The 12,786-nt window shown below is 36.1% G+C and overlaps 1 protein-coding gene across 2 annotated transcripts; it reads left to right on the top strand.

Annotated features, from left to right (window-relative positions):
• The first annotated feature begins 7,729 nt into the window (after positions 1-7,729).
• On the top strand, positions 7,730-11,117 carry LOC146168335 (prenylated Rab acceptor protein 1-like). Of its 2 annotated transcripts, none has more exons than XM_083388923.1 (5): positions 7,730-7,847; positions 8,193-8,393; positions 9,370-9,467; positions 9,581-9,682; positions 9,809-11,115. In XM_083388923.1, exons 1-5 carry the CDS (start codon positions 7,801-7,803, stop codon positions 9,904-9,906), a joined length of 546 nt encoding a protein of 181 aa, XP_083245049.1. In that variant the 5' UTR covers positions 7,730-7,800; the 3' UTR covers positions 9,907-11,115. The 2 variants fall into 2 exon arrangements, with proteins under 2 accessions (XP_083245049.1, XP_083245050.1); XM_083388924.1 differs by having other exon boundaries at positions 7,740-7,847; positions 8,179-8,393; positions 9,809-11,117.
• The last annotated feature ends 1,669 nt before the right edge of the window (positions 11,118-12,786 follow it).

The following is a 12,786-nucleotide window of genomic DNA, read 5'->3' as shown; positions in this document are numbered from 1 at the left end:
GTACGCTTTTGGCGTAATTTCCCAGCAAACGCAAAACCATTTTACAACGTTACCAATTGGTTGTAAAGTGGTAATACGTCGAAACACAATAGAGAAAATGTTATATCTTGTTTTTTTCTTGTTTTTTTTTTCGTTGATCTGTTTAATAAGCTAAAACTAATGTTTAAACGTTATTATAACGTAAACATAAAGTTTTTAAATAACCGAAAACTACAAACGTTTATGTGACGTTAAAACAAGCGTTTAAAAATCCGAAGACCTGATCATTTATTTGGATGTTAACGTTGCGTTTTTTATGACGTTAGTGTTACTTTAATAGGCAACATTTGAATGCAATTTTTTTAACATTTTTTCCATAACGTTTAAAGTCGTACATTTTAAAGGTATTTAATAATACGTTAACGATAAGAATTTATTTACGTTATGTCAACGCTATAAAGCAACACATAAACACTATAGTTTTTATTTTTATTTCATATAACGTTAAAACAACGTAACACACTATAGGTTTTACTAAAGACCCAATTTAACGTATGTCATTAGCCGTTAATGTTATAAAAAATGTTATGTAAACCTTAATAAGTAACTTTAAATGAATATAGCTTTGTTTTAATCGTAAATAACGTTTAAAATCCGTACCCTTTTAACAGAGTTATTTAATCGTGTGAGTGAGTTGTGAATAAAATACCGTTACTTAAATGTCTATATGTAACTTATAAACTTATAAAATAAAGTTACGCTTATATAACGTTTTACTTATGAACTTATTTTACGTATATCGTTAAACGCTAAAGTTTTGAAAAAAAACGTACGTTAGGTAAACCTTGCTGAGTAATGTTTTAAAATGTAATATTATTTTAATTATAAATAACGTTTAAAACCCGTACTCTGTCAACGGAGTTAATTAAACGTTTAAGTTGTGAATAAAATACTGTTAGCTAAACGTTTACATAACATTTATAAATGTATAAATTAAAGTCACTCTTATACAACGCTTTAATTGAACTTATTTTAAGGATATGATTAAACGTTGGAGTTTTGACAAAACTAAAACGTTATTTAAACCTTCGTAGAAAGTGTATATTTCAACAGGTGAGAAATGACCACTACTATCTTAACTCCACTATATCGAAACCTAAAAAACTGTCATTGCATTTCAAGTGTATATACTGTCAGGTCGATTATAGATTTATTGTACATTCACATAATTCAGTATAGTTCGCTTTTAATAAAATAGCCTACAACGCAGTAAAACATGTGTTGCCAGTAAGGAGTGCATCGTTGACTGTAGTTTGCAGTAGAAAGGATACGACTAACATTGCAGTAAAAGCGAATGCGTTGAGGATTAAAACTGACCAGTTAACGAGCAGGATGCAGGGAAAGGAAATATGGCAGAACGACTTTAGCAGGGTTTTAGCACACGCACAACGAACACACAGTAAATAACAAATACAGACGCTGGGTCCTCTACATCAGTGTCGCCAGTCCGCGGACCGGTACCGGTCTGCGAGGAGTTCATTACCGGTCCATAAAAGGGTTTCCAGATGATATTTTCATAAAAATATAACTCCTCGTTCGTACAATATATCGAAAACGGGCCATATATAATGTTTTTTTGATGTTCAAGCGTGCTCACCCCAAAGTGCAATAGAATCAAATCATGCAAACAATGTTTATAAACAATATTGATGTTCAGACAGGAAATTTTAAAAAAACTCATGCATTTTAATTAGGACATTAAAAAAGTTGTTCCTTTACTGAACATTTGTTGTTTTTAAGGCCGGTCCGCTACAAAATTTCAGTTTTTAACCGGTCCGCAGTGTACAAAAGGTTGCCGACCCCTGCTCTACATCAGGGGCGTGCAACCTCTCATACTGCCGGTCCAAATATGTGTATTCGGATTAGACCACGAGCCACTTGCATATCTCGTCGTCTACCTGTTAGTGCAGTGGTCGGCAAACTTTTTGTTGCGACCCAAAGTAGTCTTTACAGAGCTAGTTAAAGGCCCACTACGTAAAAGCACTACGAAAACAGTGGCGGATTCAGGGGGATATTTGGTTTTAAGGTGAAATATTCTACGGCGCTTAATGGCCAAAACACTGCCATGCTATAATATAAAACATTATATAAAAAAAGAACATACGCGCGAAGCGCGAACAATTTGCGTTTATATAGAGTTAAGGTTGGCAAAAAATATAGTTTTACAGGCTCACAAGACCACATTTGGCGCGTGGGTCTTTCGAAGCTGAGCCAATTTAAAAAATTATATGCCACACCAATTGTTAAAATAAAGTGCAATGAATGTACGGCTGTCATGCGGCCAACAACTACGGTACATGATAACACCAAGCTATTCAAAAATAACTCGCGGTTCACAGTTGGCCTACCACTGTGTTAGTGACTACCTAAAATAAATTGCTTACACACGTACGTTGAACCGAACAATGCCACCTTAAAAACGATGAATTTTCTGAGCTGTGGAAACTTATTTAAATCGAGATGTTCGCGGTAAAAAACTACTTTTTAACTGCGCAGAGAGAAATTTGTTTCTATTTTTTACAACTCACATGAACATTGAAATTGGATATATAACAATTACATTTCAAATGAGCGAAAAAGATCAAACGGACATTTTTAATATGCTTTCTTTATATGGCCATATAGCTATTCGAAAGCATTTCAAGAACAAAAAATTGCAGCGCAATTCACTTTCCAACAAAGTTGTACACTTTCCGCAACAGCATCCGAAACACTTTTTGTTAGCAGGTCACATTTTATTCTAATTCTAATAAACTAAACATTTACATGCTATAAGGCAACCCAGACTAAGGAACTATTAGGAAGTTCCAATATTTTAACAGTTACGTAAATGTTTAGTGGTGCGGGCCAAAAACCAAAGCACACCGCGGGCCACATATTCTGGTTCCGCAGGCCGCATTTAGCCCGAGGGCCGCAGGTTGCACGCCCCTGCTCTACATCATCTCCCTTCTCCCTGGAAAACGAAAAAAGTTCCGAGCAGTTGGTTGGGCCGCGCTTCTTCTTTAAAATCGTCCCAGGATCCGATCACGAGTCGACCAGCAACCGCAGAACGACCGGACATTTGTGTAATATGGAATCAGCACGTGTTGGGAATCGTGGTGTTCAATAGAGCAAAGAGGGTTCGCGAATTCCTTGTCTTGGCGGCCAACGAACAACTCCAGGGGTAGCTGATTGTGCGACACGATGTAACGTCTGAAATAGTACTTGCAAGGCACAATAAACAAACAATGTAAAACACTTTTGAATAGCCTATAATGCAGAAAATGATCGTCTTAAAACGCAGGTAGAATTTAAAATCGCAAAACTAAAGTTAGTTTCTTAGAGTCTTTTTCTCTAAAGTTCCAATTAAAAAGCGGTAAGGTGCTAATCTCAGAAAGGCGAAAACAAATTACATCGCCTAGTCCACATTACATGGGTTCCCTAAATAGCAGACATAATAACCTTGGCGCAAAAAGTTATTCTAGAAAGTTACTCTCTGCATGCTGGTAACTTCATGTGGACTACATGACGGTTATCTCACTCCGTCTGAAAGGTAAATGAGGCATCAAAGGCCTTAGAAATCATGGTATTATAATACCCAGAGCATGCTCGCTTGCAGTCACAAATGAGATAAATCTCGCGTTATGTTGAGAATTGACAACAAGGTTTGGCCCTCTGCTCTGTTTTCCTTCTATAATGAAATATAACGGTTAAGTACAGGGATTTTAGACAAAGTGGTCGGGTTAGTTTGGATGGGATATCAAACCTTAATCACCATAACACGTGACCAGAGACGATAGCCACAGTAGATTTGACACTTTTGAAGTAACGACTTTTGTAAGTGCTGGTCAAGATAGAATCTATCCGTTTATTGGTTTTAAGATTAGATATCACGAGTAGTGTATAACCTCGATCGTAATACTTTCACCTTTAAAACTTTACCAAAAAGGTCATAATTTCGCAACAATAACTATAACAGTCTTGCGTAATTAACAATTGAAAGCGTCAAACGATTTTTCTCTGCATTACATCTAATCAAACATCAAATTGACAAGCAATAACGCTGGCATAAACTTGTTTACAAACGTTTCAACAAATCATAACTGATCGGCGTAGCTCAAAAATACTTACAAACGAAAACTGAGCTAGCAAACCAAATTAATTTATACTTTCTATGCAACCTGGCAGTAAGCATAAAATTTCATTCCGAAGGATTTATTTGCGTGTTCATATCACGTCGGGATCACCAATGTAGGATCGCCAACTGAAAATTAAAGGGTGAAATAGCATATGGTGGAATATTTTCCAACCATGTATTGTGAGTGAATGAATTATACGACACCGCTATAAGGGGATTGCTGAATATACACGTTATTTTAGTTACGTAAATTGGTGAAATACAGGCTGTTTAGTCAGGACCGGACTGGGGACTCGACGAAATGCCACATTTAACCAGAGTCGGACTCGGGTTTTTTTAACCGACTCCGCAGCCCTGTTTGAAATAGATTTTTTTTTGTATATTATTTTTTTGTATATTATGTTTTACCTTGAGTGCTTCTCATCTTTTTTCCCTAATAGCTGATAACAAAAGTTGTATGTGTATATTTCAACAGGTGAGACATGACCAGTGACCAGGGCCGGATTTAGGGTACTGTATGCCTAAGCCTATTTACCTATTTACAAGGAAGAACTTTGTAAACAAAGCTACAAAAAGTAGTGAAATACACACATGAAAAATTGAAATTATCTATACTGCAAAATAACACAAGGGGGGCACTTTTGACGTTTTTACATCTGAAGGTTTTATTTGCGACGTAAAATAGGAATTACAGGTCGTAAAACTAACTTAATTAGTTAGTCAATGCAAAGCTTGTTTTTGGACTTCGCCGGGGTATTTTTGTATTCGACTCTGTTTTGTCACTACATTCGCCGAGATGATTCCTAGATTTTTATTTTAATAATGCGTTACTCTTATTTGCCAAATCACTGTGCATAACCTATAGCTGAATATTGGCCTAAAAGTTGACCTTGAGTAACCCCGTAGCATACCTTGCGGGTTTCACGATGGAATGTTCTTTTGCAAACTCTTTGGGAAATCTCTGCACCAGGCATCACAAGTTAGTTGCTTGCCCAACAGCATTTGACGGAAACTTAAAGATTAGGCGAAGGTTATCGTCAAGTAATTGGTCGCCCGAAAAAATGCTGACGCCGCCCCACATGGTTACATATAAGCAGCACAGTAATTGTTTCGTCACAGCAACCGGCCTTCATCCCCCTTGCCACTCGCAAACGTACGGTTAGGCGTAAAACTTCGCGATATTAAAACGTAATAAAAGGTTACAATATTCTACTTTGAACATCCCTACTTGCCAGTAAATTAAAGAACGTGTCAGAGAAACGAGGTACAATACGTTACAAGAAAGGTCATATAAAAAGCACAAATTTAAGTTAACAGGCAAATTTTATAAATAAAGACACAGTTGGGTTTTGCAAACTACGACCTAGCTAGAGGGTTATGCCCGTGCCCCGTCCAGTTTACACTTAAAGGGTTGCCAGTGTAAAATAAATTGAACTATTTTAACTTCCGCAACCGAAACTTTAAAAACTTTTTACGTTATCGCCAGATTCGTCTATCTATAGTGTGAACCAACTTTATGAATAATGTCTTCGACGTTCAAACCTAACAACATCACTATCTATGCTTAAAAGGGACTCCAGCCATAAGACCGAAATAAGATCAACGTCGCAATAAAACACACTTCTGAATAAGACCAAAATAGGACCAATACATAATATTCGTAGTAACGTCTAAATTAAAATAAGTCCCAAACCAGTCAGAATAAGACCTAAATAGTCAGAATCAGGCCTAAACAACACTTTACCTAACCTCAAACCTCCCCCATAAGTACATCACTAACTCCCCTAATAATTTTAACCCCTACCCATTTTCTAACCCCACCCATTACCTATCAATAACCCCAAAAAGGGCTAAAAATTCAATGCAAAAACAGCGGCGCCCTAATGGCACTGGTCAAACTAGGGCGTCCAAACGTCGACAACAAAACGGCCCATGCCAGACCTAACACAGCGCCCGATCGAACCATACCCTCTCCCTTGAAAGTGATAGCACAGAACGTAGATAGCTCTTAACTCGTTTGCAGCATAAATGAAACGATTTATTTATCTATCACACACAAGACACATATTGACTCGACTCAGTCATTCGTTTTTAAGAAAAAACTGTATGTACCGTATCACTATTAGCCTTAAAAAATTTACTGTTAAAAAATTCAGGGCCGAATTTTTTCAGGGCCTAAGGCTATAGCCTTATTAGCCTATTGGTTAATCCGGCCCTGCCAGTGACCACCGTACTATCTGAACTCCACTATACCGAAACCTAACAAATTGTCATTGCATTTCAAAGTACATACTGTCAGGTCGCTTATAGATTTATTGTACATTCACATAATTCAGTTTAGCTCGCTTCCATTAAAATGGCTTACAACGCAGTAAAAACACGTGTTGCCAGTAAGGAGTGCATCGTTGACTGGTTTGCAGTAGAAAGGATACGACTAACATTGCAGTTGTAGCGACACGTCATCACATTGCTATTTATCACAGAGATTTTTTGTTTTATCGCTGTATCACCGTTTTAATATTTCGTCATGGAAATTTTTCTGTAAAAAACATCAATTGCCGATCTAGCAAGATTTTGCAAAGACACCATTTTTCACTGAGTCAGGCTTCGCCGGCTCATACGTACATCCGTTTTAATGTTAACGCATGTTTTGAAATTCGTAATATTGTCAACAATTCGGTATTTTTAGAATCGAATATGCGTTTGGCCCTTACGTGGCTTTGTCGATCGAAGGGCTTTTGTTTTAGCCATATTGGAACAAAAATATTATTTCCGTGTATAAGAGAGTCGAGAGAAGAAAGCTTAGCTGGAACCGCCCTTGTCACTTGAATGCCTACGTATTATAATATAACAAATAACTATTTTATTGAGTATGTACGTCTTGCCTTCCTTTATACAGATCTCTTCTAACGCCTTTATAAGCTTGCGTTATAAGATTCTTTATCATTAGTATTGTGAATTGTTATTATGATTTATTATTATGAAGATCTGTATCGAATAAAGTCTTGTCTGTTACTCAAGGAACCAATTGGAGTGCTCGTATGTTAGAAGCAGTCGATAATGAACAATTTAATTTGAATGCAGTATCTACATTGTAGTCGTAAGATTGATACATCGAGGCACAAAGGGCAATTAAATGAGTACTCATTATCAACCACATCCTCCACACTGTAAACGCGAATGCGTTAAGAGGCCAGTTAACGAGCAGGATGCAGGGAAAGGAAATATGGAAGGACGACTTTAGCAGGGTTTTAGCACACGCACAACGGACACAGTAATAACAAATACAGACGCTGGGTCCTCTACAGAAGAATTTAAGTATATTAGTTTTTAACGTATGATAAACTTTTAAAAACGTTTTGCTTATGAACCTATTTAACGTATATGATTAAACGTCTAGGTTTTGAAAAAAAAATGCGTTATTTAAAGCGTTTCAACAAAGATATTTAAATGGTAAGAAGCAAAGAGATTATTTATAAATCTCTTTGGTAAGAAGGTATCAATTATTCGCACAACAATTCGCGCAAAGTCCGTTAATTTTACTGATTCGGTGTGAAAAACAAACGTAAACAACTTGAAGACGTGGCTATTGTAAAGGTGTAAATTTCCAACATCCTGCAGTTTAACAGATTTTTGACGGTCAGATGTCTGAAGGTAGCAAGGATATTTCTGCTGCAGTTCTTGGAGCAAGGTAAATAAATACAGGCGCTCGTCTAGAATCCTACCACAACGAACATTATTTTGGTTAGGGTGCCGGTTAGCGTTTGGGTTTGGGTGAGTCCAGTAATAGTGTTAAACAATATTACTTGACCTACCCACACCCAAACACTAACCGACACCCTAACCCACATATTATGCATTGCTTAATAATCATTTCAACGTTGTGGTAGGATTCTAGACCAGCGCCTAAATACATCTTATGCATTTTTCGTTTTGAACTATATTTTTGTTCTTTTACTCTGTTGAATGATTTGTTTTCCATAACGTTCATAATCTGGTCAACAATAAACCCTTTATGTCAGTATTTTTATTTCAGTGCAGCAATGAATCCCCAAGCTATGAAAGAGTGGGTCCAGAAGAGGAAACAAAGTGTTCAACCTTGGTCTGACTTCATAAACACAACAAAGTTTCGCAAGCCGTCAAGTTTAAAACAATTGTCAAAAAGAGTAGTTAAGAATATTGAGCATTTTCAAACCAACTACATATTTGTTTTCACTGGATTAATTGTCTACTGTATGTAAGTTTTGTCATACCTTAGTGAGTAAAGAAAAAAACTTTTAACTGCCCTCCGGCCTTTTGCTTTAAAAGCAATGTTAGAATATAAGAAATATATTAAAGCACTATAACAGATGCAAATGAATAGATTTGTCGGGGCTGGTCGTGAATCCTACCACAGCATTAAAACCTTTATAAAAGCAACACCCACTATTTGGGTTAGGGTGTGTAATTACAATGTAATTTGCTGCCCATTTTTTGCAAAATCAGGGCTTAAAACATTTGAAGCATTTTTTTTACATTTAAATACGTACTTTTTTTAAAATAACACACTTGGTTTATATACTGTGCTTGTTTTGTTTTCGAAAAAGTATACTTTTTCAGTGCTTCATAAATAACATAAAAAACCTTAATGGACCCTATAATAACACCTACCTGCAACAGGGTTAAGTTTCAACTCGCTCTGGCCAAGTGCTGTTTGACAGCATCTTCAGACTGGCAATTGGCCTTTAAGCTTGGTTGTTGCTATCAGACCTACTGGACATCTGCAACAAGTTATGTTTAACACCAATTGAGGCCAGTCATACTAGAACAGTGCAATCACACTAAAATAGGTTTAAAAAAAATATATTTGTGAAAAACAATTCGTAAGGATGAAAGTTTCCAATTTATTTTGAGAGTGCTAGTCTGTCCATGCGAGTGCTGATTGATAGGTACTCATCCAACCAGGAAATGCAAATTTGAAGTCTATATCAACCCTGCACAATGACTTATATTGCTGTAGGCACCATTTTATTACTGATTTCTTTAATTATGTGTTGCTGCTTTTCTTATCAGTTAAAAATATTTCCAATAAAAACATATTTACTTTTAACCATTTCCTGTACCAATTTGTTTTGGCCTAATAAACAATTTGTAGTTTTATGACGAGCAAGTCTTGAAATTTAATATTACACCTGGACAAAAATATACTTGACAGATTTGTATTCTATCCACAGAATTACATCTCCTCTTCTTTTAATTGCCATTGGTGTCTTTCTTGGAGCGTGCTACTTTATTCATGTCAAAAATGCTGAAGGAAATATTAAAATTTTAGGTGAGTGAAGCTTTATTAAAGTATTCAGTTTAAAGCTATTATGTTACTCAGGTATATATAAACCATTTCAATATTGTTTGTAAACCCAAGTTGTGTTATTTTATATTTTTTAGGACATGAGTTTTCCCACGCACAACAATATGGTATCGCTGCTGCATTTGCATTCCCTTTATTCTTTTTAGCTGGTGCTGGAGCTGCAGTGTTTTGGGTCCTTGGTAAATTGCAGTTTTCTCCTCCTTTGGAAATAATAATTTAATAAATGTTTGTTTAAATGTTTTTAGTAATTAAAATTTTTAATATCTAGAAAGTTTTATAAAATTAACATAAAACAACTGGTTTAGGGGTTTCATTGGTCTTAATTGCAACCCATGCATCATTCCACATCTCATTAGAAGAGGGGACTGCCGAAGATGAAGAGCCATTTATGGAAACTGTATAAGCTGCTGTTTGATAAATGGAGTTATAATGTTATGGTAAAAATGAGTTAAAAATCTTGATGTGTGGAAAAAATGTTAAGTTTATTGTGCTTCTACAACTTAATGTAAAATATTGTTTTTTGGCAATCAAAGTTTAATTTTTCAATTAAAAACTAAATTGTTTAAGTTCTAACAGAAGATCAATTAATTATTTATTTCGTGCTAAAATTTGTTTATTCTTGCTAAGCCTAGATTTAAGTTAGAATGTGTTTTTGTGTTGTTTTATAGTATTAATTGCATGTGGCAATATTGTTATTTAAAGTAATTTTGTTACTTCCTAGGCATATTACATTTTGTGTTAACAAGAAAATGCCACAAAATATATTGCTAGCAGTTTTACACAAAACCGTTACCCACCTAAACTCAAGTTCTTTTAAATAAATCATCTAGATCATGGGTTCTTAAACTGGGGGGTGCAAGGTAACGCGAAGGACTGAGAACATATTTTTCACTAAAAGCGGCCCAAAGAGTTTAAGAATCCCTGATATGGATATTATTTCTAATATTAAAAACACGCACTTGTTAGTTTTTGTGATAGGAAGCTTTTCTTTACCTTGTTGCACTTAATAAAAAACGCTGCTTAAAAATATTTAAGTTTTTGTCAGTTTTTAAAGTGATAGTCTGGCCGATTATAGAAAACGCTAAATATAAAAAAAAAACTCTAATAATAAGTCCAGGTCAAAAACGTATAACAAGTCGGAATAACTTCCATTTTTGTTAAATACTTCTTAATATGAGGTAGCTCTAAGTTGATTTACGCCGAATAAAACAGCTTTTGTTCAATTAGATAAGCGCGCAAATCGTGGGTCGCAACCCCAAGAGATCGCATTTATGCACAGAATTATATAAATCTGTTTTGTTCTATACAGATGTGGACCCCTAACGTGATGAAAATGTAACCTAGCATTGCAGGAATATATTTTTGTGTGGTCAAGGGTTGTCCATCCTTATAAATTTAAATAAAAAGTTTTTCCAACTAAAACCAAATGCAGACAATCTTGCTGCGCTTGGCGCATTACCGTTCTTTGTGAAGATGTCGCGTTCTGGTTTAATTTTAAAACATCACGTCTTAAAATGTTTATTGCCCTCTCAAAAATACTTAGATGTGCGCCTTATAATGTTGAGTTTCCTCAAATGATTGCGAGACGTCCGGCATTTTTAGTAAGTCGCGCAAAATTTTTTTAGGCCTGCACACCTTCTCAGTAATTATTGCAGTAAGGTGCAGCGGGTGGGATTTGAAGGGGTTATGGCGGGAAGTTGATGGGGCTGCAACCCTAGGAACACATATTGTTTGCTAAATCATATTTTTTATCCGAATGAGACCTTACAAGCAGTAAAACTCGAGGCTTATTTTTAGTTGTGTTTATGTACCCTTTCTTTTTTTAAACGAACAAAACGCATAACACAGATTTGTCTCAGTAAGTAGGGACACAATATGTCACTGTGTTTTTTACAAAGCTATTTATTAACAACTTGAGAAGTATTTGGGTCTCGAGGCCTTGGTACGGTACTAGTAATTTTGGGTCGCGGCAAAAAGTATTTGCAGACCCCTTAATAAGATGAACACAAACTTATGTTTCAAACCATAGAAGGACTAGTAACTCGCACTCTCGGGTTACGAAACTTGGGTTCCAATCGTAGACACCGTAAATAAATTTGGTCCCAAAATGTTGTGTTATTATCTCATACGAACGTCGCCAATAACATGGACAGACTACTCGCATTATGCTGTTAACGAATGGTTACGTGACACAGGGAGGTTTAAACTCTGAATTCTACAATGCCTAATTAACTATACTAATTAGAACCTTATGTTACTCATGTGTTCTTCTCATTTATATGAGTGAAAGTAAATAAATAAAAGATTAAATATTATAGTTTTATCTGTTCTTTCGATTCGAGCTTATCACTTAATTTTGGCTATAATTATATAGGGAAAAACCGGGACCTATGATCAGGCCGGACCGATGAGCCACCCCCAATAACTTTAATATTTTAACACTTTAGCGCCTCCAACTTAGTTAGTTCTTTCGAGCAAGACTTCGGTATAGCGGTTGGTGTACAACCTGCCAATACTCTTTGAAAGCTTCTGAGTCACCCCAAAGATCCCATCAGTTCCTTTGACCAACGAGGTGTAGTATATTCAATCCCCTGTGCGGATTGTAATTTGGTCTATATCGGCGAGACCGGAAGGTCATTCAAGACTCGCCGAAAAGAACACCAAAGGGACGTGGCAAATAACGACGCAAAGAAGTCTGCACTCTCATACCATGCTGTTTCCCGAAGCCACCAAATTGATTTTGGTGGCGCTTCAATAATAGCACGAGAATCAGACTACAGAAAAAGATTATTTTCGGAATCTTGGAACATCCATAAGAAGGGTAACACCATGAACGTCAAAACTGACGTGGTGCTTTCTGCCTGCTACAGGCACCTGCTGAAGGACTAGAGGCAGTCGCTAATTATTTTCTTATCGTTTCGTTGCTCGCGTTTATTTCTACTTTTTTCCTTTTTTTGCTTTCCATTTACTGTACGAGCGTTCAGAGTCACCCTGACGAAGGCGGCTTGCATAGGTCGCCGAAACGTTGGTTAACAATTACAATTACCAGAGAGCTGTTTTTGATTTATATTACCATGCCTGGTAGCAACAGCTACCTAAAACATATTTTTCCGAAGCTGGTTGTCTGCAAAAGAATAGCCTTGTCAGTAAATGGTCACAGTTAGATAAAATTCTGTCATGCATAACATAATGAGTTCAAACATACAGACTATCTAAAAAGTGCTGTAGAGGAATTAAATAGCATGAGTTGTTCTGATTCGCCTCATTTCCAGTTTATTTATGC

Source organism: Ascidiella aspersa, chromosome 1 (genome assembly GCF_963924565.1).
Source record: "Ascidiella aspersa chromosome 1, kaAscAspe10.2, whole genome shotgun sequence".
Classification (NCBI taxonomy): Eukaryota; Metazoa; Chordata; class Ascidiacea; order Phlebobranchia; family Ascidiidae; genus Ascidiella; species Ascidiella aspersa.
The sequence above is the reverse complement of the archived record's forward strand: the minus strand, read 5'-3'. Positions and strand labels throughout refer to the sequence as shown.